We start from the raw sequence: 26,154 nt of genomic DNA, 5'->3' as shown, positions 1-26,154 counted from the left end.
ATTTCATAAAGCAGTGAAAAAAGCATTTCATGCTGAAGTAACCAACCTTTTTCCTAGAACTTTTTAGCATATAAAAGTGATTAGGTTGCTTTTTTTTCCCCCACAATACCAGTGTCATTCAGTTTTGGGTCAGGTCAAGTGCAGTCTGAGAGTCAACAAGTGCAACTGAGTCACAGGCAACATTATTGTGACCTTTCGAATGGAAGGGGATGTACAGCCATGTGGGGCTCTATGGTGTGCATCTTTTGGCAAATCTAAGACATCGTGATGGATGCATAAGACAAAATTTTTGGACCAGAGCTAAAAGCAGAATCAGAAGTAATGGGAGCCAAGAATACAGTACTCTTTCTGCCAAACTGAAGGTGGGCAATGATTTTCTGAAACAAATTAGAAAATGCATATCAAGGAAGGTGTGGAGGAACTAATGGGGAACTTACTTGACAGCCAGACAGTTCATCAATTCTCTGCCTGCTTGCTGCCAGTTTATATGCCAGGAACAGGGAAGGAAATGAAAGCATTTTGAATCTGATGTTAATACTAATGGAAATGAGTCATACAATGGGAAAAAGACAAGATGGAAGCCTGGGAGATGGTGCTTCAGAACGCTCAAGAGGAAAGTGAAAAGTATAGTCCGTTAACTACTGTGGAGGCATTCACGGTCTAAAACTTGGAGAAAAGGATGGTGTGATCCTTTGCACATCCATGGCTGGGGAGTTTTAGATGACAGAGTCATAGCAGTTGCAATAATGATAAATAAAAGGAACAAGTAAGAGACTAAAGGTGCCACAGTAGGGATTTTTATTAAGAGTAGATGTAGGAACATACGTGGAGGATGTTAATGGGAACCATGGCCAGGTGTAAAAGCAGATGGAAATCACAGATCTATAAAAATAAAATGACTAAAGTTCACAGTAATCAAAGTTCATGAAACTTTATGAAAAGAAACACACATGTGCCTGTGATTGTGTGTGCGTGTGTGTGTGTGTGTGTGTGTGTGTATGTGTGTGGAGACAGATCAGCACAGAGGAACAAAGAATGCAATGAGAGGGTTAGGCTTGTTGAATCCTTGGGAAGGAAATACAATGCTGAATTCTTTCAGTGATTCACATTTTCCACAGAAAGGAGCTCACCTAACTGGAGTAAGGGCAGTTTACATGATTAAGAGAGAATGAAATCCACAGTTCACTTCAATACTTTCAATGAACAGCTTCATTCACTCATTGAAACAGTATTTGTCCATTACTTACGCTGTGTCTGTTGTGTATCCAGTGATAAACAGGCTGCACTACACAGGAGACACTGTATGGGATAGGAACTGGAGATCAAACTGATTTTAAAATCTCCACTTGCGAAAATCCCAGGCATGGGAAGAAGGAACACAGATGTGATCATGTATCGACTGAAATAGCATCTGTGCTATGTGCCAATCCAGAGCTGTTACCCCTGTCCCAGTTAGCTCAGTTCCCTGTAATCTCCTCATCTCTGGAGCTGCAGGAAGCCCTGTTCTCACAGTGGCGACTCTGGCTGGTTCTGGATGCTTGAGGTTTCAGCAGCTCCTATACCCAGCCAGCTGCTTGCCTTGTGTACTCTCAGTAGAGTTTGGGCAGTATGGCTTCACATCTCTTAAGCATTTCTTTCAGTTGCTTTTCAGTGGTTACCTTACTTTTATCTTTCCATTCAGAAAATCATTTTAATTTTCTGCTGTCACTTGTTCTCTAATGAAATGTAGCACAGGAGATCTAATCTTATGCCTTGTAGTAAGTTTCCATGGGTTTGGCACACCTGACCCAGGCAAATCCCGAATTACACCTTGTTTCCACTAAACTAGCATTGATTTGGCTGTCTCTGCTGCACGCTGTGCTTTGGCCTGGAATAAGAGAAGTTCACTATGTCATGGGAAAGAAGATATCTTCAAAGCATTTTCCTTGGATTTAGCCCAATAGTTGTGATTGTAGTTGATATAGGAATGGTGCTAATGAAACAGCTCAACATTTTAAAAAATAAGCACATGCAATTTATTTTGTTTATATTAGAACAGTGTTGTTTTCTGTTGAGTCGTTTATTGTTTGGTAGTATTTTATCTCTTAAAAATGAAAGAGTAGAGTTTTCAAAGCTAAAATTACATATGTAGAATCCAAATATAAGCCCAGGGAGCTGGGTTTTAGCTCTGATACATTTCCCCATCTCACAGCCACAATGCTTGCTTCTTCCCACGTCTCCTGGGGATTTTTCCCCTGCATCTGCCCCATTCTAGTCTACATGTCATACAACACCAGGGTAGACTTTCTTAAACAGAAGTCTGTTTCATCCAGCATCTTCCATCAGGCCATGGCTTCCCATTGGTCTTCAGAACAAATGCACAATCACTGGACTGTGGAAGATGTGAATTTGCTACTCTTTTAGAGGTCGTCTGCTTCCTTCTGAGGCTGATGCTCACTGTATCAGATGCTCTAAGACTCAGAGCTTTGCCTTCTCAAGGTTTGATTTCATCCATCCGTGGACTGCCCCCTGTGACTGCAGAGTTCTGTCTAACTTTAATAGCTCCTTTGAGTTTCTGCTAGGCGCTTGTGCAGATCCTGTCATTCCTCTTTGATTTGTTCACTTTCTAGGTTTGATTGGCAGCTGTGTGAGAGTGTATTTACCATCAAATCTCTTTTATGTGGCGCTGAGTAATTGTGCAACAAACAAATTCCATAGTTCATAGATTGTGACCTGAAAGAAAGAATTAATGTAACCCCTTTCAAGATTTGGTCATAGCTTGTTGGGAAATCTTCAACACAGGTATTAGATTTGGAACAACACTTAATCCCCAAGGATCCATTTTCTTACGACAAAGTATGATGTTCTAAATCACTTTGCTTAGTTTGTCTTTATGGTTAGTTTTACATTAAAATGAATAAGTGAATAGATAAACAATAATGGCAAATATAGATCTTTCAGGCCCAACGATAAATTTTTTGGATGTTAGAGGCATTTTAGTAATTATGTGTTTTGATAGAGAAAGGAAAATGACCTTCATGAGGATGATAAGACTCAAAAGAATTACATTATAAATAATTGTTTTACCCAAAGCTCCTAAGTTCCTTGGCTTTTAGGAATGGTTATAGAAGCAAAAAAAAATGTCAGAATTCTTCGCGATCAAAGCATTATCACAAGGCTTGAGGAGGAATTCCTTGAACTATAATTCCTTCATTAAATCCAGCCAGAAGAGAAAATGTCAAGTGAGCAGTTCGTTCATGCACTTTGGTCTTGGCACCTGTGCTAGCTTCCTTGCTGGAGAGGAGAGGGTGAGTGAGTGGGAATGACCAGTGACTTCAGGCCCTGGTTCATTGCTGATGTGTGGGCACCGACCAGTGAGATGATGTAACAGCAAATGGGGACTTCCTGTGCTGGCCTCATAAGGAAGGTCAGCATTCATTACTCACAGAAGAGCTGTGGCCTGGTCTTTCTGTGACTGGGGGCAGTGGACAGCCTAGAACCCACATCTACCCACTGCAAACCCATTCTACCCCAACCTCCATCTCTATGTTCTCAGCGTGAGCCTTAGTCATGTGACGTTTAAGGACAAAGCCAGGAATTCATTTGTCACATTTCCGATCAACTGAAAGAAGCTGGTATGTTGGCAGTTTGTTTTTCGGCTTTGTGAACATCACACTATGCTGAAATAACTGTGCTAAAACCTCTGTGTGCAAGTGGGACACCCAGGCGAGGGTCAGCACACATGATTAACACATCTGCCGTCATGAGAACGCCCATGGGGAAGGAATGAGAGCCCTCGGGGGGAGCAGGCTCTGCAGAGGGCTGGGAGGACTCATTCGCCACCACAACAGATTCCTGTCCTTCTGGCATCCTGTCCCATGCCTTCTCTATTTCTTGGATGTAGATCTCAATATTGAGAGGGTGATGCTGAAAGATGATGCTGCAGAAAGGTACTGTGGGCTTTAAGAAAACTGTTTTTTAGCTAAGACTGGAGATTTGTTTAGCAAAAGTTCATTGTACCTTCCAGGAAATATGAAGAGTCAGTTCTCCATGGAATTCATATTTAGGGTCAGTCCTTCCCAGGGGGTTTTCTCTACACCATTCAGAATCACAAAGATATTTGTACAATTTTAGGTTGCTTGCCTTTGCTGATACTATTTACTAGAGAGAGACAGTTTGTAGTGATGAATAATCAGTCAGCAGTTTTCTAGATGTTTCTCTAAATCTACATGTTGGAACACGTACCTAGGAAGGCATCATAGAGAATAGAAGATATGGTCTTTCAATTAATTTTTTTGAGTGCTCATTGTATGTCCATTATGGGGCTTGGCACTAAGGTTTAAGTGTGCAGCAGATTCACGAACAGCAGTTCTGTTTTCAGGCTTTGGTCAGTCACGTACATTTTCAAAGGTGAAGTACAATTGCCTAGCAATGTGCTGGGTTTGGGTTGTAGATGGGGATATCCGGAAATGATCACTTGTGTAGGAGAGCCAATGAAAATCTAAGGATGCAATCACAGGGCTGACCAGGAAGGAGAGATTTGAAGAACACTGGGAAGCAACCTGGTGACTGAATAAATGTGTGGGTTGAACCGAGATTAGTCATAGGTTCTGGGTTGAACCAGTGGGTGGGGAGTGTTGCTACAATGTAGGTATCATAGAGAAAAATACTCAGTTAAATTGTAACATGCATTGCGAAAGCATCAGCAAAGCACTGTCGGAATATGGGAGGCACAAGAACCCAAGTGACACATAGCTGAACAAAAGACTTGGCAGTCTGCTTGCCTGGGTCCTGGCCTCAGCTTTGCTATAATTGTGCATGGTCTGTGGGTCAACCACACCAAGCACAAGTTCCTCATCTGTAAAAAGGAGAGTAAAAATAGTACCCACCATGAAGACCTTTGGGAAGCACCATCAATCAATTATTACAGTGACTATAAGTCAGTGGCATGGGGTGAATTGGAGAATATTGCAAGAGCTAAGTGTCAGAGAAGACTTCATGGTGGAGGTGTCATTTGGCCTGGATGAGGAGTCATTAACCAGAAGAATGGGGAAAGCTGAGCCAACAATGAACTTAGAAGTATGCAGGTGTTAAACTTGCTGACACTCTCAGGTGCTAAGAGGAGACAAAGTTTTTTGGCAGTATATTGGCAGCAGTATGGAGAGGGACTAGCTTGTTACTTGGATTGTGATTTTAAGGTAAACTATTAAAGTGAGATAGCATATTTCCATTCAAGGATAGCTACATGAGTTCACAGCTGGACACTGCTCATCTTCTTCAAACTTATTGCAATGATATTCATAGAGAACTACTGGAAATCAAAAACCTTAAAACACTGGTAACTCTGTAGATTAGAAATGCTAAGGCAGCAAACATGACGAAGCCATGGGCCAGACAGCACCTGCTTTATAAGCAGGAAGTAGTTTTTTTTTTTTCCTGCTGCAGGTTAAATTTAGAGGTAGAAAAATGCTCCGCTGAACATTGGAAGAGCTAAGTTCACTCCTGGATGAGCATGGCAAATGGGGGCTCCCCCGTGTGTGAAAGAGGCCAAAGCTAAAAACCGAAAATGGTTGTTAAGCCACTGTCTGAGGTTACACACCTAGACAACTGAAAGCCTGGAGAGGAAGGAGATACAGGCTCACAATCGGTACTCAACTTCTGCAAACCCTCTCCCACAATTTATACACTACCCCTATGCACAGTGGCATTGTCCTAGAGAGTGGAGGCTTTGGGATGTAATTAGATCATGATTGCGATAAATACTTAGTGAATGGGATTTGTACTCTTCCAAGAAGAGACAGAGAGATGATTTTCTTCTTGGTCTCGTGAGGACACAATGAGAATGGCCATCTAGCAACAGGAGAGAGCCTCCCCCCAGGTATCAGATCTGACAGCACTGCAGCACAAATGAAAAAGTGCAAGTGGGTTTTGAAAATAGAAATAATACTTAAGAAATGCATTTCTTGAAATAGAACGACCGAGAAAGCATAAATAGTGGATACTTAAAAAAAGAATGTTAGAATTAGCTTCACACGTTTATGTAAGATATAAATTGCGTAGAGATAAAAAAGATTTAAAAATGAAGGTGAAGGAGCTGAAACACATCTTCAATGGCAAAAGAATAAAATGAGGAAAATGAAAATAAAAAGTCCTAATATTTGAAGATCTCTGTTGTTGCTTTTTCAGACCTCAAAAAGAGATTCAGGGGCCATAGAAGACCTGTGGCACCAGCATCCCATGTGGGCACTGATTTGAGTCTCAGTTGTTCTACTTCTGATCCAGCTGTCTGCTTATGACCTGGGAAAGCAGCAGAGGAAGGCCAAAGCCCTGGGACCCTGCGCCCATGTGGGAGACGTGGAAGAAGCTCCGGACACCTGGCTTTGAATCAGCTCAGCTCCAGACATTGTAGCCATTTAGGGAGTGAGTTAGCAGATGGAAGACTTCTTTGTCTCTCCTTCTCTCTGCCTTTCAAATAAAAATAAATATTAAAAAACATAATAATGCCAACAACAAAAATTAAATAAAGATATACATAAAAAGATTTGGAAGCCAAAATTAGGACCATTGATAAAGATTTTTGTGGAATGTTTATGAAATTTTGAGTGTTTGGTAAGTCATCAATAAATGTTTAAAAATTTAAGAAATTAATGTCATAAAAATCATATTTTTGAGACAAAATTGATTTAGAAAGTAAGAAAAGAAAGCTATAAATACTTGAACATTTAATTAGAAATCAAAAATTGAGAAGGAAAAAAGCAGGGTGATACGAGGGGAGTTCAGGGTGAACTTTACAGCTTTTTGATGTATTAGTAAAAACAGGGACTTGAAATCAACGAGGCACACATTATTCCTAAGAATTAGAAAAGGAGTAACAGTTTAAAGAAGTAAGAATAAATCAAGAGCAGAAATTAACAAAAGAAAAAATAAAAATGTGAAAGGAAGCATTGGGAAATTCTGAAATTTTTGAGGCAAGACATTAAAATAAATTCCCAATTGCAGGCAAGTGAATATTGCGTGTATTTCAAGAGGGACTATAAATAGGACACTCTGGGAGCAATTTTAGAATATCAAATATTTGCAGACATACATATCCTATTACCATGTAGCTTCACTCTCAGAAATACTGAGCCCCAGAGGAAGACTTGATCATATGCAGAATGAAAGTTATCCAGTGGATTGCAAAAGGCAATGTGGTAGTCCTAGTATAAAATGGTAGGGGATTTCAAATGCATACCAATATGAATGGACACATAATTTGCATTTTTATTCACCATATTACCATAAAGTGTTGAAATGATTTGGACTTACATGTATCAGTATAAAAAAATCCTTAAAAATGATGTAGGGAATAATTGTGTCTTTGATGTTATTGCATGTAGCAATGCTAAAATATTCATTATGGCCACTGAAAGAACATAGGGATGGTGACCATTCCCCTCAGGCGGGGTCTACCTGGGAAGGTCCGAGAAAAGGTGAGAAAGAGGTGTGCACAGAGACTCAGTCACATTCGTGTCTTATTCCTTTAAAAACAATTGCAAAAAGAAAACAAGAAAGAGGAAATAGATGTATACGCAATGAGTCAGGTTATGGTTACAGCTGAGGCTTTTGATGCTGTATTGCTGGACTGCTTCTCAAGTGTGTTTTGATATCTTGCTGAAATAGAGACGTGAAGCCCAGAGCTTGGGGTTAGGGACAGCATGTGGCAAGCTTCATCCTTCAGTGTGCTGTCCTCCCACTGCTCTCCCACCTCTTCCCTCTCTCACTCTCCCGAGTCTCCGGCTGTGTCTACTTCATGGATTCCTATTTGTCTCCAAACCCTCAGCAGTTTGTCTCCCAGTCCTACCTAACAATGTATGACTGTGTCGAACTGGCTCAGCATGGCTCAACCATTGACCTGACCCACACATATGCCAGTGGGTACTGTAACTTGGCCTGATCTGGGCTGCTCCCAGTATTGATCCTTGTGTATCTTGACAGAAGAGTTCCCCAAGTTCCTCTATCAGGTCAGCTCCCAGTGGCAAATCTTGTGCACACTGGTCCTTGGCCCAACTGGCCTTGCCTAACTGGCCAACATCCATTCTGGCTCTTATTGTTGGGTGCCTCATCCCAGTCATACCTGGTTAATGCCCAGACACAGCTCTTTCATACATCAGTAGGTGCTTGTACCTAACCCAGGCCATCCTGTACTCATCTCAGAAACACCAGTGGACGCTAGAGTCTAGCCCAACCTGGCATACCCCAGACCCAATCCACACCCATGCTGATCTACACTGCAGTCATGTATAGTTCAGTCCAGCACCCCTCTTTTGGCTCTCATGCTCACCAGTGGGAATCACAACCCAGCTGGAGGATCACCTTAGCTCCCTGATCAGGCCTGCTCCAACACAGATCTTGCATGTATTAGTGCTTGCTCTGACCCAGCCCGACATAGCCCATCTCCTGTCTTGGTCTTGCCATTGAATACTGCAGCCTGTCCTCTCTTGCCCCATCCGCAGACCCAACTCTCACTGATTGGTGCTGTAGCCTAGGCGTACACTCCACCTGGCTCCTGTATATGCTCAGGTCTGGCCCAGCCCTGCCCGGTCTGCCCCCACCTCCAAAAGTCATCCCTCACCTGTAACATACCACCTCAGCAATCCTCTCTCTCACACATCCCCATACCACCTTCCATGTGCAATTCACAGTCCCTAGAAGCACATGGGTTCCCCAGCTCAGTCTTCCCAAGCCCTGTCTTCCAGTGGGGTGGCGTGCTGGCCTGGAGCTCTGCCCGCCCACCACCAACTCAAGCTCCTGTCATGTGTGCTTGAGACTCAACACCTTTTGTCCACTCTCAATCCAAGCAATTCACAGTTCCCCAAGTCTGGTCCACCAACACAACATGCCAGCATGCTAACCTATGCAAGCCCCCACCCTTAGGCCCCCATGAGCCCACCGGCACAGCGGAAGCCTGGCGATTTCCACTGGCAGAACTTGTGCTTCTTTTCAAACTGTGTGCTCTGCTCATGTTGCCAAGTCAGTTATTCAGTTGTTGGATTATCCTTGGCACTTTGTATTCCTTAACTTCCTCCATTCTGTTTTCAACTTCCTGCTGCTCACCTCCCCCACTTCTCCCTTCCCTTGCACTGCTCCTTCAGCTTCTTATCTTCATCCTCTTCTTCCTCCACTTCCCCATGCCATCTTCCTTTGTTCCTTCTAATTCATCTTTAGATACAAAGGACCATGGCATCTAGTTTCCCTCTAAAACTAGCTTTTATATCACCACCCCACTTCTTTGAAATGCCTACTGCATTGTACCTTTTAATTTTGTGATGTCGAGAAAAATACCCAACTTCTTCTGCTTTAACTTTTCCCTCTGTGAAATGGAGGTGCTGCTTTCCCAGGCATGTAAGCAGGAAACGGGATCAGAAACGAAGGAGCCAGGCTCAAACCAGCACTCACATGGGTTGCTAACATAATAGGCAAAGGCTTAACCCACCAAACCACAATGCTGGCCGCTATACAGATAAGCTTTACACGTTTTGAAAGATTTATTTATTATTTTTATTGGAAAGGCAAATTTTACAGAGAGAAGTAGAGACAGAGGAAGATGTCCTGCCCATTGATTTACTCCCCAAATGACTGCAATGGCTGGAACTGAGCTGTTGTGTAGCCAGGAGCCAGGAGCCTCTTCTGGGTCTTTCACATCAGTGCAAGGTCCTGAGGCTTTGAACCATCCTCTACTGCTTTCCCAGGCCGCAAGCAGAGAGCTGGATGGCAAGTGGAGCAGCTGGGACATGAACTGGTTCCTATATGGGATCCTGGCTATTGCAAGGCGAGGATTTAGTCACTGTGCCATCACGCAGGACCCTACCTACACGTGTTTCTTAGCTGTCTTTGTTTTTATTACTGTATATTTTATTGCTATTATTCCTATTATCTGCCTACATTATTTTTTTAAAGATTTATTTTTATTATTTTTTTTATTGGAAAGGCAGATGTACAGAGAGGAGAGACAGAGAGGAAGATCTTCCGTCCGATGATTCACTCCCCAAGTGAGCGCAACGGCCGATGCTATGCCGATCCGAAGCCAGGAGCCTCTTCAGGGTCTCCCATGTGGGTGCAGGGTCCCAAAGCTTTTGGGCCGTCCTCGACTGCTTTCCCAGGCCACAGGCAGGGAGCTGAATGGGAAGCGGGGCTGCCGGGATTAGAACCGGCGCCCATATCTGCCTACATTCTTTACTACTAGAGATATTCATGTCATATTAATTTATTAAATAATATTTAAGGTAATTAATATGAAGAAATTATGTAAGCTTTTCACCTATCTTTCATAGGTAAAATTTCCCTAAGTACAGACTTGACACTTCCCTTTACAAAGCTGTTTTTCAGGAAGGGGAAGGATGTTTGTGGAAGGGTCAGGTACTCGTGAAGAAGCTTCCGGAAGGCACTTAATGCTGCAGTGGGTTGGCTGGGCTCCAAAGTAGTCAACCATTGCTAGGGATTTGTTGTTCCAGTATTGGTAGCTTGAAAATGTTGATGATGGGAGAATTTGCACTCTAGAAATCTGCAAATGCGGCAAATCTGGGCTCCTGCAAGAGCAGAGCACCCTTGGCTAGTGGACAGGATGACTAAGAAGTTCAATGTAGCAACCACCTGCCTTGCTGTAAATTTCAACATGAAGTGACTTTAAATATTTCATGGAAAATGGAATTGAACTGTAAATTTAGTGGAAATATTTACAATCTATGCAGAGTTTTATTCAAAACAAGTATTTTTCTCAAATTTTTTTGATTCACCATTGGACAACATCTGCAGGATTTAACAGCTAGTCTGTGGTATTAAACATTAATATAATCTGCAGGATCAAAGATGTCCCTTCGTGTATTTCTATGTGTTTTTTAGTGGTTAGTGGCCAAGTGAAGTTTTTGAGCCCAACTTAAGGAACTAAGAGTATCTCTCTTCAATAAAAAAAAATATGTATTTTCAGCTTTCTCCCAAAGTTTAGAAACAATTTAGAGCAATCTTAGGTTTTTAGAATAATTCCAGTTTTAATGAAAACATTCAAACTTGAAGAAAATACTGTAAGAAAACATGAGCTCTGAATATTTTAATCATAGTAATTTATAATTCTTTGAAAAATAGTCTGCAAAATGCCAAGCTGGTGGCTCTTCTTTTTTTTTTTTCACTTACCTAGTGAGAAAAAACCACATTCAGATCTTTTGAAACTGAGTTCACCAGTTCCACTTCCTGTTGTGAAGGGTAGAATGTGTCTCCTACTCTGAAGTTTTCAAAGATTGTTTTCATTCTCTTGTATAAACCAGTGTGGGTTTCACATTCACATCTATCGAATGAAACCAAAACTCCTTGTAATTTTATATTTCTATCATATCTAGTGGATTCCTGGCCAAAAAGCCACTTTGGAAGCCAATACTTTTCCTTTAGCAGGACAGAGCTTAGTTGACTCAACTACTAAGTTCTTCCTTTACGCAGCTGGTTATGGCTCTGGCTTGGGGTTGCACTCCCTGTGTTTGAGGTAGTACCAAAATCATGCTTTGGATTGCTCCTCCTTTGGATTGGCTGCTTAAGAATCCAGCCGAGATCATGCAACCATCTTGGGCAACACTAAGACAGCACCCACATCGATTGGGGCTACACAAGGGCAGGTGGAGGAGCTGGGATCTCCCCAGATGGTGGAGGAGACTCATGGGTATCCATCCCTCTAGGAGCCATGGAATGAGCATTCTCTCCTCACCCTGTGGGTCTTCAGCTGTACTCTGGCATTCCTCTTCCTTGTCTGAACTCCTGTCATTTCACATTGCTCATCTGACATGGAGAGCTCTCACAGTGACTGCCTAACTTCTGTTTTTCTTCTCAGTCCCCTGGGTTCTTAACATGTCTGTGGGTTTTCTGATGACTCAAGCTCCCCGGAGTTTGTAGTCTGATATCCCTCCGAATTCACACATCCTCCGCTTTGCCTGCAGGCCTGGCTCACAGCTAAGCTTTCTCTGTCCAAATGAAATATGCATTTGGGCAAAATGGTTTTTTTAATAAGTACTAATTAGGTTTGCTGCTCTAATTGGCATATCACAAAGGATTCTAGCCAGTCATTTGGGGGAATGGTAGGAAGGTTAGTCAAAGAAGGGCACTGTGGCTGCGTTCCTTCCCTGATAACATGCTTTCATTCGAGCAGCATGTTGTGATTGTCACACATCCACCTTTGAGTAAGTCTTGGACAGATCTTACCTTTGCTGTGTCCTGTTTTATTCACAGGTGGTTAGTTTTCCTAGGGATAATGCTTTTATATGTATAATAATTTTATATGTATAATAGTTATGTGAACATGTTTTGATTTTACAGGCAATAAGTTGGGTTCAGAAAGTGACTTTTCTTTGGGTAACGCAGCTGGTCATCATCACAGCTGTGAATTAATTCTAGGCCTCTGGATTTTAAAACCTTATTCTGCATTTACTATGCACATGTCACATACTATCCTAAAACACACAATAGGACACGCAATAACTGTTACAGGAACAGTTTGAAATGTGGAATATCACCCAGATGCAGTCAACTAACATTTAAAATGTCATATGTCATGCAGACAGAGACACAAGAGAACCCTTTGAGAGCATCTTTTTTTTTTTTTTTTGGTTTTCCAGTCTGATTTTACATGAGTTTGATGAAGTATAATGAAAAAAAAAATGTGCATTTTATGCATGTTGTCACTTGCCTGATTGGAACATTTGCAGTACTCATGCAGAATAGTTGTTGGTCATGAATTTATCTTCCATTCAACAGTCAAGAAATACAGACTGAATAAGACCTTTGAGTCTGGCTGTAAATGAGACTTTCTTGCTAAGGAGGTTTTAGTGGGGACTGAGATCCGAGCAAGAGAAATCAGAAACTTTTCGGAGGGGGCTGGTGTTCAGTGCATGTGGTTTTAAAGCAGCAGGACCTTGAGCTTAATAGTCGAGAAGTCAACCTAATATAGTTTGAGATTGTGGCAATTATCTTCCAGCTGCATTTAAATCATCATTGTTACTTAGAAATTGCACGAAAAGAAGCAGGGTATTTTTTCTTTTCACAGAGATGTAAAAGGGGATATAGTTTATGACTTCTAAAAACTTGAGTGAATGCTGTACCATCATAACTGAACTACTGGTGTGAGCGCTGTGGGTGGAAACAGGAAACATTAGTGATGAATGTTGCTACCTTGTTTTAGGGTTCAGCTCCATGCATGCTGATTCTAATTAGCACATTTTGTGCCTCCCCTAGCAGCACTCCTTTGGCTCTGCTTGGAGAGTTTTTTTTTTTTAAGATTCCAGCCTGCTCTTAAACACTGCCGCCTCCTCCCTCCTTCTCTCTTTACAAATGTTACAACACAATCAGAAATTTCCTCTTTTCTTTCCTTTCTGCATTTGCAGCAGGTTCCCTTGCGTCAGAAGCCGAGGAAGAAAACTCAAGGTAATTAGAGCTCTTTTGTTTCATTATCCCGTTTCTGTGTGCCGGAGTGTAGCTGCTTTCTGGGGGATCGCATTTTTGTCTCTGAACACTAATATCAGGAGGCGGACGACAGATTTAATTTTCAGTTATTTTTGGACTGATTTTAAGAAACGGCGGCATGCTGCTCATTTGCCTTCGTCCTTAGTGGTGTGTCAGTAGAACCTGGGAACGCTGGCATTGAGTGGGGAAGTAGCTGTGTGTTTAGGTGGGCATTAACCCCTCAATGTCTATTGCATAACTACTGCTAGTATCTTGCAAAGGCGATCTGTGGCTGCAATAAGCTGCCTGTGAGCCTCATAATTTAATTTTTTTTTCGACTTACTCTTGGGGAATAATCTCAGATGAACACTTAAAATAGCCGTCTCAGTGTTTCTTTGGTGGTAACGTACACCTTCTAGGCGGCAGATGAAAGCTATGTGACTTTTTTTTTTTTGCATTTACTTTGCATAGATCTTGGTGAAAACTTTCACCCCCAGGAGCAGCTAAATAATAAAAAGTTATCTTTGTGTCACAGGGACCAGAGTCACACTCTTTTTTTCTCTCCCTCTTCATGGATTTGCTGCAGGGTTTTTCACGATGAGTCGGAGGAGGATATCATGCAGAGATCTGGGCCATGCTGACTGCCAGGGGTGGCTCTACAAGAAAAAGGAAAAGGGAACTTTCTTAAGCAATAAATGGAAAAAGTTCTGGGTGGTGCTGAAGGGGACATCGCTGTACTGGTACAGCAACCAAATGGTGAGTCCGCGTCCTCACTCCTGCTGTCAGCCTCATTGGCAAAGGTTCCTGAAAGACCAGCCATCACGTGATCCCTACAGGAAAGTGAATTTTGCTCTCTGGAATTTGAAACAGAGAAAATGCTGAACTAGAGGAACCGTCTGATTCGGTAGATATGCAGGGGCTGACTGTTGTCTCCTGTTCCATGGTGATATGAGACTACAGATTGTACAAAGGAGAAAATTGTCCCACTGGGAGAAGTGTGCATGAGTGTGAGGGTAAGGTTGTATGTGTGTGAGATTGTGTGAGTGTGTGTGAACATGCGTGTGTGTGTATGAGAGCGAATGTGTGAGTATGTGAGAGTGTGTGTGAGTGTGTGTGTGTTCAAATGTCTACCCCGAAAGCTAAAGGAAGCTTTCAGGTCATACAAATATGAATATTTCAAGAGGGGTTCTAGTTGCTTCAGGCTTTTCCTGGAGACCACTTCGCGTGAACTGTCAGTCTGTTAAAGTGGGACCCAGCTTCAGGAATTACTAAGGGTTGAGACTAACTGGAGTCAGAGAAGCTCTTCCCGTTTCTCGTCCTTCGCTGTCTCCTTCTCGGTCATTGTGAGCGTTGATACAGAGTCACCTCCCCCCGGCTCCTGTTTGGTGTTGCTGACCGCTGTCTCCTGTTATGTGGTGGCATTGGAGAGCGTGGTGAAGACGTTGCCTGACTATCCTGTAACAGGCAGTATACTATTGTGGTTTGCTATGTAGGTTAGTTTGCCTCTGAAAAAGGCAGGAAATAAGGTTGGAAATGAGAAGATTTGCTGATCTTGAGTGGTGGAAAACATTCTGAAAGTGATGCTGTCATTGAATATTGAAAAAATGTATGCTTTCCAAGTAGGAGTTCTCTGCATTGTTCCAGTGGGCTGCATTGCTAAACCCAAGGCAGCCTGAACCTCTTTGTGGCGTAGGAAAGATGAATAATGAATATCCTTTATTTAATTAGTGAAAAACATCTGGGAATTTTTCATACTAGAAAAATTATTTCATTCTTTGTGACACTGTTTTTCTTACGATGTGTGCCTGCCCTCCACTTAGGCAACAGAACTGTAGAACTTTGTAAGTATGAAGTAAATGCCTCGTATTATTTGTGACAAAAGGTTTCAGTTGATAAACTTAGGTTCCTTGGTTACTGATCAAAAATAATATGATGTATACTTGCCTCTAGATAACTTTGAAGATTTGGTTCAACTGAATCCAAATCCATGTCAAGTGTGCTAGAATAAGTACCCTTTCTTGCTTCTCTGTTTACAGTTCATAAATTTATTGGCTCAGTTTTCACCCCCCAGGCAAATCCAGTTAAATTGTTGCGTTGGCTGAAATACATTTCTTCAAGCGTTTGATGAGTTTGACAACTTCCTTGGTCGTGTAACCTTGCAGGGTGTGGAGCTGTTCATCACCGTGTTTCTCTTGTCTTTCTTCTCTTCATCTTGTGTAGCACAGAATAGTTGGATCAAAATTAAGGCAGTTGGGCACAGGGAATCCTATGGGCCTGACTTCTATTGTAAAAGAATTCCCCTCCTCCCTATGCATAGTTGCTTTCTAAAGGAAGAATTAAGTTTAATATCAGTGTCTCCCTGTTTTCAATTATTGTAGGCCCCTGGAGCTGGGGAGTTGCAACACATGATAATCATTTATAGCTTTTAGAAAATGAGAGGGCTTACAGATTTACCTGTTAGCAGCCCTTGGGGGGTTCCCAGAGGCTGTTGGATAGATTGGGTGCCGATGGAGCATTGAGCCTCTGTGGGGAATAAGAAGGCACAGCTACCAGTGGGCCTTCATTTTCTCAATCAAGTCATTCCACAAATAGGTTCCGCATGTTGTCCCCAGTCTTCCCGGAACCCACATCCCTCTGAAGGCTATATGCTTGCAGATTTGGCTCATTGGTTTTCGTCAGCTCATTTGGTGTTTACGTCGCATAGAGGAGATGGGAGTTACCTGTAAGTGTTAGGCGTTTCACTATTTTTTTGTGTTATGGACTGTGTGCTTCTCCAGAGAGCAGCATCGTTGACAAGCACAGAAATCAGTTTTCAGATTGCAGACATGTTTTTGCATAGAGCTGGATTGTTAGCAATGAATGGAGAAGAAGCTTGCTGCTATCTGCCCTGGGAGATACAGAATTAAATTAACGGTCTAACAGAAAGACCTTCTCAGAGAGTTCTCTCTGCCACATGGATATGCACATGTACAAATGCGTGTGGACAATTACCTTGACATCTTTCCTTTGTGGGGAAAGTCTTCAATGAATAATTATCAGTCATATTCCTGCTATCCCTGTAACCAACACCTGGAAAATAAGGACCAAACCACACTGTAAGTTCACAACATTTATTTACTTTTGGTTCCTTAAATTCGTATCCAGAAAAGCTGATCCTAAGGCAGAGTCTTAATGGGTAGACTTTTGTTCTGCCTTCCATATTCTTTGCTTGTGGAAATAGCAAGCTTCCTCATCGGTGCCTTTGAAAGGAGCGTGGTGCTGGGAAGTCACAGAGTCAGCAGCACTGCACCCCAAGTCACCGCCCAGCACACATTAGCCAGGTGCCATGGCATGCTGGAGACTCCCCTCCTCTGTGCTCCTTTCACTCCCTGGCAGAATTCTAAGAGCATGAAAGTTGGGCATATTGAGACTCAGAGACTTTGCGCAAATTGCCTCAACATGCACAAGTTGTAAGTGGAAGAAAACATTCTCACATTCAGAATCCCTTTGACTGCAAACCTATGGTTACTGCAGCCTGCCGACTGATTCCATCTGGGGACCAGGCTAAATGACACAGTGAAGACCGTCCTATTTTCTACCTTCAATAGGGCTCTGAAAAAGCAACTGTGGAGATGATTGCCAGGCTAATCCTCCAGGGAAATTATAACGCAGCTCCAGTGGATCCATTTGCTGATCGCTGGCACTGCCTCAGGAGCCCCAGCATCCTTTCCTTTCTCCTGAGTTAGATTTTGTTATCTCTGCTTGGGATGCCTCCTTCTTGCACCACATACTGCTGCTCCAAGCTGTGTTCCCCAGACTCCCCGGAGGAAGGGCAGGACCAGAGACTTATGTGCTATTTTTCACTCCACATTTTCTGTGCTTAGAATGCAACTGAGCACAGAAGATTGCACGCCAAGTTTTACAAAGCCATGTGTAATTTTAACAGACCTCCAAATCCAGGCTGTTTTAAAATCTGGTTTTAAAATCTCCCACCGCTCTCTCTCTCTTTCTCTCTCTTTATTTCTATTTGCCCTTGAGATAAAGTTCAGTTTCATTTCCTGGTCATGGGTGTCTCCTTAGCCATTACCTGTTTAACTTACCACACATTTGCCACCCCAATCTGAGTGTCACTGTTGTAGATTGTTTTAAATCATTACCACATGGGCTGGCTTTCCCTCTGTCTTGTGTAAGCTCTTAATCTGCTCAGAAACTGTCTTTGGCCCCATGTCATGAAGTCGTTTCCCACCCACTTCCATCAGACCCATTGCTCCTGAGTCAATTTTTGTTTAAATAGCTTTTCTTCTGGGCAGAATGGACCTGAATTTGGCCAACTCTGTTTGCTCCCTGAGCAGGCTCTCGCTTTCCTGTTATCGCACTTGACCTCTTTTCTGACCCTGTGGTCAGACGTGGTGTTTTCCATAGCTGGTAATGGTTTCTGCAGGGCAAAACCACCGATGAATGGCCAGCACCTTGGAGTCTGACATTCAGCAGGCACTCCAGTAAAACAGTTGATTTCATATGTAAAATGAGATTGGGAATCACCAACAATTACCTTATCCATGAGAATTTTGAGAAGTAGGTTTGATAAAGGATTGATTTTTATAGGAAATAATGTTTCAGTAAAGGAATTCCTACTCTATTTGCAAAACAGATACAAGAAAAGGTGGCACTTGAAGTTTGCTAAAATGGCCCCATGGTCCCATGTATTCCTGTAGTGCGATTGCTACTTTTCCATTGATTGATAAGCAGCCGTGAGACATGGAGGATTGGGGGTGGGCATTCCAATCGGGAACTAATGTGACAGGGAACCAAAATGTCCATGAGCTGTGTGCCATGGACACCCACTGTGTTAGGCACTGAGAGTTTCCAGAAGCATAGCGGATTTAAATAACTTGTTCCAAGTTTTCTGAGGAAGAATTGGCAGCACTGGGGTTATGAGTAAGGTCCTTTAATCCTATAGCTAGATTGTCTTCTGCAGACACCTGGACCTAGTGTAGTAAGAATGTGGGTTTGCAACAACAAACAGTAGAGAGCTGCTGAATGTGCTTGAGCTGGAATGTGATCCAACAGGATTGGCATGTGGATAGTATCAGCCCAGCAGCAACAAAGGCGATGCACTACGGGATGACAGAAGGTTGAGCTAGTGATGAAATACAGGATCAGACATTAGCAGTGGCAATTTGAGCTTGGGAGATTGGGAAGATGATGTGATTGTGGAGAGAAGGAGAATTTCTAACAAAACTTAGACAATTTCATCTTGAGTTGTTGTCATTTGGTTTGCATACTTATATATGGCAATGTATACTGCTTCTTAATATGAAATGAATAGAAATTGTCTTAAAAAATAATGTAACATTTTGTGTCACTACAGTTCAAGAGAGTCCCCTTGATCAACTACCTAGCTCTTTATTTCATAAAAACTTTAGATAAGCTGATGATGTTTGTAGATTAATATCTGCTTTAACACATGTTACACAGACTTTCCCATGTTTTGAAAATCCAGGCTGTGCAAATGGGGTTGTTTTTCCCTTGCTCATATGAATGGTTTCACATGACTGTGGATGAACTGTGTCTGTATCACATGTTTTCTATATTCCTCTGCATTTACACTTCATATGGATTCTGTCGTATTTTAGATTTGGAAGGCTTTTTATTGGACTAGGTCTTGTGAGAATTTCTATAGTAAAGATGTAATCAATTTTAGATGAAGAAAAAATTTATCCTTCTTAGCATGTGCTATTCAAAAGTCAAAATTTGTCTGCTCATGGAATGGCCATATTGAAAATTTTATGAAATGTAGAGAACTTTCAGGCTTAAGAAAAGAGAAGAATATATGCATTTTCTGTACATTTTTATTAGTGGTCACCAGTTGGCATAAATATTGGAAAAATATAAGAGTGAATTTACCAAAGTTTGGAAAACATCTATTTTAAATTTTCCTTTATTCATCACAGTGTATGCAGGTAAAGGACATACTCACAGCTTGTCCTAATTCAAATTGTGTCGCTGGATCCCAGTTACTGAGGAGACACCAGTAGCATTGACATCATTTAGTTATACAAGTAAGGCAATAAAAGCCTTACAGAGAACGGACATATTCCCTGACCAGGTTCTATTAACATGAGAATTGTGGGCATCTGATTTATTTGAACTCAATTATTTATGGACCCAGCCAATGGCCTAAACACTTAGTTTTCTTTGTAGATCCTGTAACGCATCTTTAAGACCCTGGTTCTCCTGCTATTGCTTTTCACTCAAGTCATCTGTACACAGAGTAGCTTGTTTGTTTTAGGTTTATTTATTTATTTTAAAAGGCAGAGTTATAGAGAGGAGGGGAGGGAAAGAGAGGGGGAGAGAGAGAGAGACAGAGAGAAACTTTTTTTATCTATTGGTTTACTCCCCAAATAGCTGCAAAGTCCAGAGCTGGGCTGGGACACATGGATGGTAGAGGCCCAAATACTGTTTTCTGTCTTCTATTACTTTCCCAAGTGCATTATCAAAGATCTAGGACATGGATGAAAGAGCTGGGACTCAAGTCAGAGTCCATATGGGATGCCAGCATTGTGGGTGGTGCTTAACCGACTGTGCCACCTTACTTGCCCAAAGGGTGACTTTTGCTTGCTAACTCCCATACAATGTGGAAATAGTTACTCAGGTTGTCTATGTTGCCTTCCTTTCGATTCTCTGGGATCTTTTTGGAATTAATCGTGAAACCCCAGGGGTGAGGAAGCACCTGTTTCGCTTATTTTGCCGTCAAGATGTTGAGGTGTACTTGGTCATTGCTGATTTGGAAAAGCACATCAATATTAGTTACCCAGGATGGGTTGTACGAGGAGGAAGTTCTGTGACCCGAGCACAGAAGAATGCACAACCAGGATGGCAGCCTGGCCCCCCTTTTCTCTCCTACGCACTAAAAAATACTTTTGTTGAGTTTTCCACAGCTTCTGTTTATCTCTAAACCATGCACAAATATCTTGCATTCACTTATTTCTTCCCCCAAAATAACATCCAGGGTTAGGCCAGACTGAAACCAAGAGCCTAAAAACTTCATCCTGTTCTTCCAGATGAGTGGTAATGACCCACTTACTTGATATTGCTGTTTCCCAGGCTCTTTTTGAAGAGAGCTGGATCAGAAATGATCAGAAATGATCCAGCTGGGACTGCAGCTGGCATTCCAATTTGGAATTTGGGTGTCTCAAGCAGAGGTGTAAGCTACTGTGTTGCAATATGCATCCCTAAAAGGCTTTTAAAAGTCTTTACTTTCATTTATTGTGAGAGGCAGACACACAGAGAAAAACAGAAAGAGGAAGGTCTTTCATGTTCTGGTTTCCTTCCTCAAATGACTACAAGAGCCAGGACTCCATCAAGCGCTGGCACGGCTTGGCTGGGACACAGCTACAGGAGCCGTCACCTGCTCCTCCAAGATTGCCTGGCAGTGGGAAGCTAGTCGCAAGTGGAGCTTTGATATGAACCCAGGCATCCAGCACTGGGTGTGCTCACTTCAAGTAGCCTCCTACTAAAATGCCAAATGTTGGCTCTATCTTTATCTTTTATTATTATTTTGTTTCCATTGTTTTTGAATAAACTTGCTTTTTAAAATAAAGAGAACATATTATGTATTTTACGAAAACAATATTCTCTATCCCCTATTATATTTTTGCCTCTTGAAAATTTGAATTATCTCAAATAACCTTTAAAAGATTAAATAGCAATACGCACTCACTATAGAAAATGTTATATAATACAAGTTGCAATATTTTCAAAGGATAGCTAGGAGGCAAACAGAAAGAAATAAGCTGAAGTTGCACTTAATTGTACCATTATGGGTGTGACCATGGTAAGTATTTTCAGGTACAGGCTTCTAACCAGTTTTCTTTCTGTTAGTTAGAAATAAAATGAGACTATTTTAAAAACACGTGTTTTTAAACAAGAAGGCAGGGAAGTAGATTTTGCACATATGGTGTAAAGGGACAAATGGTATCTAGAGTCCACTCCTGTGCTTTCTTATGGAGTGTCCATTTCTGGGTCCTTTATCTAACCTTTTGCCTATGCATCTTTATGCATAAACATGAGCTAAAAGCAGTCTAGAGTTACTTTGACAAGACCATTTGTAGCTGAAAGTGAAATAAAAGAGCAAAGAATGCATACAAAGAAAAATAATTATATGGATGCTTTAGAAGCACTCTGCTTGAATAGCCATTGTGATTTTAAAAGCAGAAGGATTGTGCAAAGGAGCTTCAGACACCAGGAAGGGTTTCTTTGGCCAGCTATAGCCTACACTAGCTGGATAGGTTGAGAGTACACCTTCTGACTCTGTAAAGAGTGATTATCATTCATAATACACAAGCAGAACTACGAGACAGCGGTTGTCTTTCAATCCTAGGCTGCAGGAAGAGCTAATGTGTGAGTTAGTGGAGAGGCTGGGCAGATATTTCCCAAGCAATAGGATGAGAAGTTGTTTACAGGATGAGCTGCATTTTTCATTTTTTAATGACATTTGAAGATTTTTTTACACTTTTTAAAATCTCCTGTCTATTATCTCTCCTGAGTAAGTTTTTGAGAGGCCAGTATCACCTGCTTCTACAGGCAGGCTAGCTGATAGATGGATCTGCATCCTTCTGCTATGTCTGATCTTTCACAGGGTATGTCTCAAGAACACTGCAGGCAGAAGCCGTGGCTTACTATTTTTTTAAGGAGTGAAAATTGAGGAGAAAAGTGTTTGAAGCAATGTCTTCTAAAATGACACAGGAAATGGCATGTTGTAGTGCTTGTATTCCTCAGTTCAGACTCTAGCAGATTCTATCCTGATGCTGCAGTCACTTGACCCTCCGTGGCATCTGTTGCCTTTTCTGTGTTGAACAGTATAGATGGATGGCTCTTGCCTGGCGCTCATTCACTGTGCATCACTGTCTGCTGTTTCTTGCTTGGGCTCTTAGAGAACTTGCTATGGCAAATACATTTTCATTCTGTACTGATGAATAATAATTTCAGATTAGTAGCTTAAAACTTTCAAAATTTGTGATGCAACACACGCTCTATAAAGTCTACCATGTTGATTACTCATGGGTTGCGGCTGAGTGGCATGGAGGGAATTTGCACACCCGTGCCACTGTCTGTACTACATGAGGTTAATTTCAGCTTGCAAAGCAGAGACTCTGGACCTGTAAATATTAACTGCCCTGACTTTTCCCCTACTGCCTGGCAACAACTCTTCTATTTTCTGTCTCCATGAATTTACTTCAGTTTCCTTATATTAATGGAACATGAAGGATTTGTTCTTTTGCACCTTGTGTATTTCAGTTAATATAACGTCTTCAAAGCCTTGTAACAGGAGCTAAAGTTTCCTTGCTGTATAAGGTTAAATAATATTCCACTGTCTCTGTATATACAACATTTGGTTATCTATATCAGTCAAGATGCTTTGGTTGTTCCACTGTGATTGAGAATAAAATTATTATGAACATAGCCATACACATGTCTCTCTGAGACCTTGCTTTCAATTCTCTTGAGTATATACCCAGAGTTAGAATTCTGAATCATGCAGTAATTCTCTTTCTAATGTTTACAGGAACGACCACAATGGCTTCCATAGCTTTGGGCACTGGGATTACAGCTTGTCCGTGTTCTATCAGCGTGTGTTTTCTGCTTTCTTTTCTTGACAGTGGCTATGCTGGGTGTGAGGTGGTGCATCCTGGTGTTTTGGTTTGCGTTTTCCCAATGACAAGTGGCCTTGAGTGTCTTTCACGTGTGCTTTTTGGTCATTTGTATATCTTTGGAGAAATGTCTCTTTCTTCAATTATGAATCATATTTTCTTTTTGTTTTTTATCGAGTGGTATCTAGAGAGCATTCACAAAATCCAGGGAAATTTCTGATGTACTTGAAGCTTTAATATACATCGTGTGACGGGTAGATTAGCTGTTACACTGACTGATGGTGATTTGTTAAAGATAGTCTTACTTTCTGTTAGTCCTGCACCTGCAGTATTGAAAAGAATGCATAATATTTTGAATGTTTTTCGGTGATGTTTGTTTGTTCTTCCTTTGTTGTTTTAACTAGGGAGTTGATTCATTCTATTGAACATATCAGCAATAGTGAAGTTTAGCCAAATTTCTTCCAATTACCTTAAAGTTTTTCCTTCCTATTGACTGCTCTCTCTCTCTCTATATATATATCCTTATATATGTATATGGATATTATATACACTTGAAAGGCATAGAGACAAAAACACATACATACAAGCAGACACACACACACATTTTCCGTTTGCTGCTTCACAGGCTGAAGTCAGGGGCTTGGAATTCAACCTGAGTCTCCCACTTGGATGAAAATGCTTGTGCCATCAGCTGTGGCATCACCTGGTGCCCATTAACAGGAATCTGGAATTGGAGCAGAGCTGAAACATGAATCAGGAAGTTCCAATGAATCATATGGACTTCCTAAGTGAAGTTTTAACCACTATTCTGAATGTCTGACCCTTCTTTATTTTTGACTATGTGGTTAAAGATGCCGGTATCTGTGTGTAAAATGATGGTATCTCAAGGTTTTAAGGTTTCTAAAAACAGATGAGAGATGAAGTTGAACAGGTGCATATCATGATAAGTGTCCAAAGATATGTGAGCTGTGCCAAAGATTTTAAATTTTGAGAACTCTACACACAAGTCTTTTAACTCGCAAGTTTCCATCTTACTTGTTTTTGAAAGTGGTGTGTCTGAAGGTAATAACAGCCTGTGTATGTGAAACTGAATATATAATGGTGACTTCATTTCACTTGAAATAAGATGGCAGGGAAACAGTGGAAAAAGGTCAGGATGGCTAGTCAGGAGAGCTGACCGGCGAGTCACAGAATCAGAGTCCTGTTCTTATCAGCACTCGACCCTCATGTCCTGCTGACATCATCATGTCCTTGGGTGACTCTTGTGAGCAATAAGCATTATGGAGTTGAGCAGTTAGGGTGTCCTTGGTTCCTAAGGGTAGAAGCACTTCCTGTGAGAGCAGTGACAATGGCTTCTTGGTTTACGTTTGCTTGGAGAGCCTGAGAAGAGGATTTGGGTGCAAATGTTGACATGATTCCAAGACTTTTTAGCCCATTATATAAAATAGTTGTAATAGTGATATATAATCTTCATATGTCCTCATGGATACTTCTAAGCATTTTTTAGATGACTTAATACAATGTAAAAACAATGAAAACAGTTGCTGGATATACTGTGTAGGGAATAAGGATAAGAAAAAAATCCAAGCTGGGTAATGACAATTTTCAGTCCATGATTTGTTGAATCCATGGATGTGAAATTCATCAATATGGAGGACTGACTGTATGATAATTGGAAAGGGAAAGTTATTGTGGGTGGAATGTAAGCTGATAAAGCTCATTGTAGCAAGCAAATGATCACTGTGCACAACAGTAGCTTAATTGTGTTGAGGAAATCTGAGAGCTTGTAAAAAATCCTACCAAGGGACAAAGGGCTGTGGGATTTCTACACTAGGTCCTGGCAGTCATGAGTTGAAAGCGTGTCCTGGGGGCAGTGGTTCCTGCAAGCTTCTGCACAGATGGGGGAGTGGGGTAGGGAAGCTGGAGAAGCCTTCCCACACAGGGTTGCAGGTGCCCGCTGTGGGAATGCGGCCAGGTGCCATGGTGGGAGGTCAGGACCAGGGGATCTGGCTGGGTCACCAGCAGCATATGCAGCAAGGAGCTGCTGTGCCCCATCTTGTGGGAGTCTCCCGCGTCGTCAGCATCATCATACTGGTGGCAGCAGCACAGTCAGTGCATTTCTGGAACTCGTGCCAAGAATCTCTGGGCTGTGCAGGAAATTAAGCGTTGGTGCTTATTAGCCAAATAGATTCGCCAAATGTTTTCTGAGGAGAGTATCTATTTCTAGGCATTGGTGAGAAGAACATCTCTGCAGATCAAAACTTAATTATATTTGTAGGGTAATATTAGATAAATCCAAATGCAACATCATCTTAATGAAAAGATAACCTAAATAAAATATGAAGAGTTTAGTAAGCTCACTTGCATTATCATCCTCCAAGGAGTTTAAGACATGTTGTTTCAGTTTTCAAACATGGATGTGAGGCAAAGATGGCGAGGGAGACCCAAGACACAGACAATGCTGTGCAGAAGGCTCAGCTGACAATGGGCTGAGTCCAACAGCTTGCTCTACATTGCTGTTTGCTTTCTGGGTCAGTCTTTGACCTTGGGTTCTTCTCATGCATTTTCCACATTCCCTAGAGTTAAGAGCAGTGCCATCTCCAATGTATACAGTTTTATCAATTTGCAGTATTTGATGCATCCTGTTGATTCTGTGTATCCTTGAGAAGATTGCTGTATCTGATTTTCCAGGGAGATGAAGTCCTCTGTTATATTCACACAGATCCTTGCTTCTAAATCCAGTATTCTTCCATCTGTGTCATGTGTTGATTTCAGATTCTGTTCTCTTCTGTATTCAGCCAATTTCAGCTGTGAAGAAGTTCTTCAGTTTCGTGTTAGTATTATGAAACTGATCTTTAGTCTTAGCCTAAGTTCTGTTACTTTTAGTAATGTCAGATAATTTTTCTGTTTTATTACACCAGTCTAATATAGTGTTCTATGTTCAAAATGTCCCAATTTCATGGGTTGCAGAACTTGTAGTGGGATTAAATTCCTCAAAAGACAGTGTAAAAAGCTCATCATTGATACATGCTTAGCACTCAATAACTGTAAAGTCTTCTTATACCTGGAAGAAAATTACCAAAAC

The 26,154-nt window shown here is 41.6% G+C and overlaps 2 protein-coding genes across 15 annotated transcripts in view; one reads left to right on the top strand and one right to left on the bottom strand.

The window, feature by feature from the left end:
- The window catches only part of IPCEF1 (interaction protein for cytohesin exchange factors 1), a 184,317-nt gene that overhangs the window by 96,082 nt on the left and 62,081 nt on the right, over positions 1–26,154 (top strand). For 7 of the 14 annotated variants that reach the window (XM_040965290.1, XM_040965288.1, XM_040965289.1 and 4 more), the window contains 2 exons: positions 13,380–13,419; positions 14,024–14,193. The exons of 3 other annotated variants lie outside the window; for them this stretch is intronic. In XM_040965290.1, coding sequence (XP_040821224.1) covers positions 13,380–13,419; positions 14,024–14,193 — 210 coding nt within the window. The remainder of the gene's footprint in view (positions 1–13,379; positions 13,420–14,023; positions 14,194–26,154) is intronic. 4 more of the 14 variants (XM_040965296.1, XM_040965294.1, XM_040965297.1 and 1 more) reach the window with 2 other exon arrangements.
- Positions 14,053–26,154, bottom strand: part of OPRM1 (opioid receptor mu 1) — a 163,474-nt gene continuing 151,372 nt past the window's right edge. The window contains exon 4 of the mRNA XM_040965304.1: positions 14,053–14,091. Coding sequence (XP_040821238.1) covers positions 14,053–14,091 — 39 coding nt within the window. The remainder of the gene's footprint in view (positions 14,092–26,154) is intronic.

The sequence above is a fragment of the Ochotona curzoniae genome, unplaced genomic scaffold (genome assembly GCF_017591425.1).
Source record: "Ochotona curzoniae isolate NIBS_2020 unplaced genomic scaffold, NIBS_Ocur_1.0 scaffold_3890, whole genome shotgun sequence".
NCBI lineage: Eukaryota > Metazoa > Chordata > Mammalia > Lagomorpha > Ochotonidae > Ochotona > Ochotona curzoniae.
Note: the sequence above shows the minus strand (reverse complement) of the source record. Positions and strands in the feature narration are given on the sequence as shown.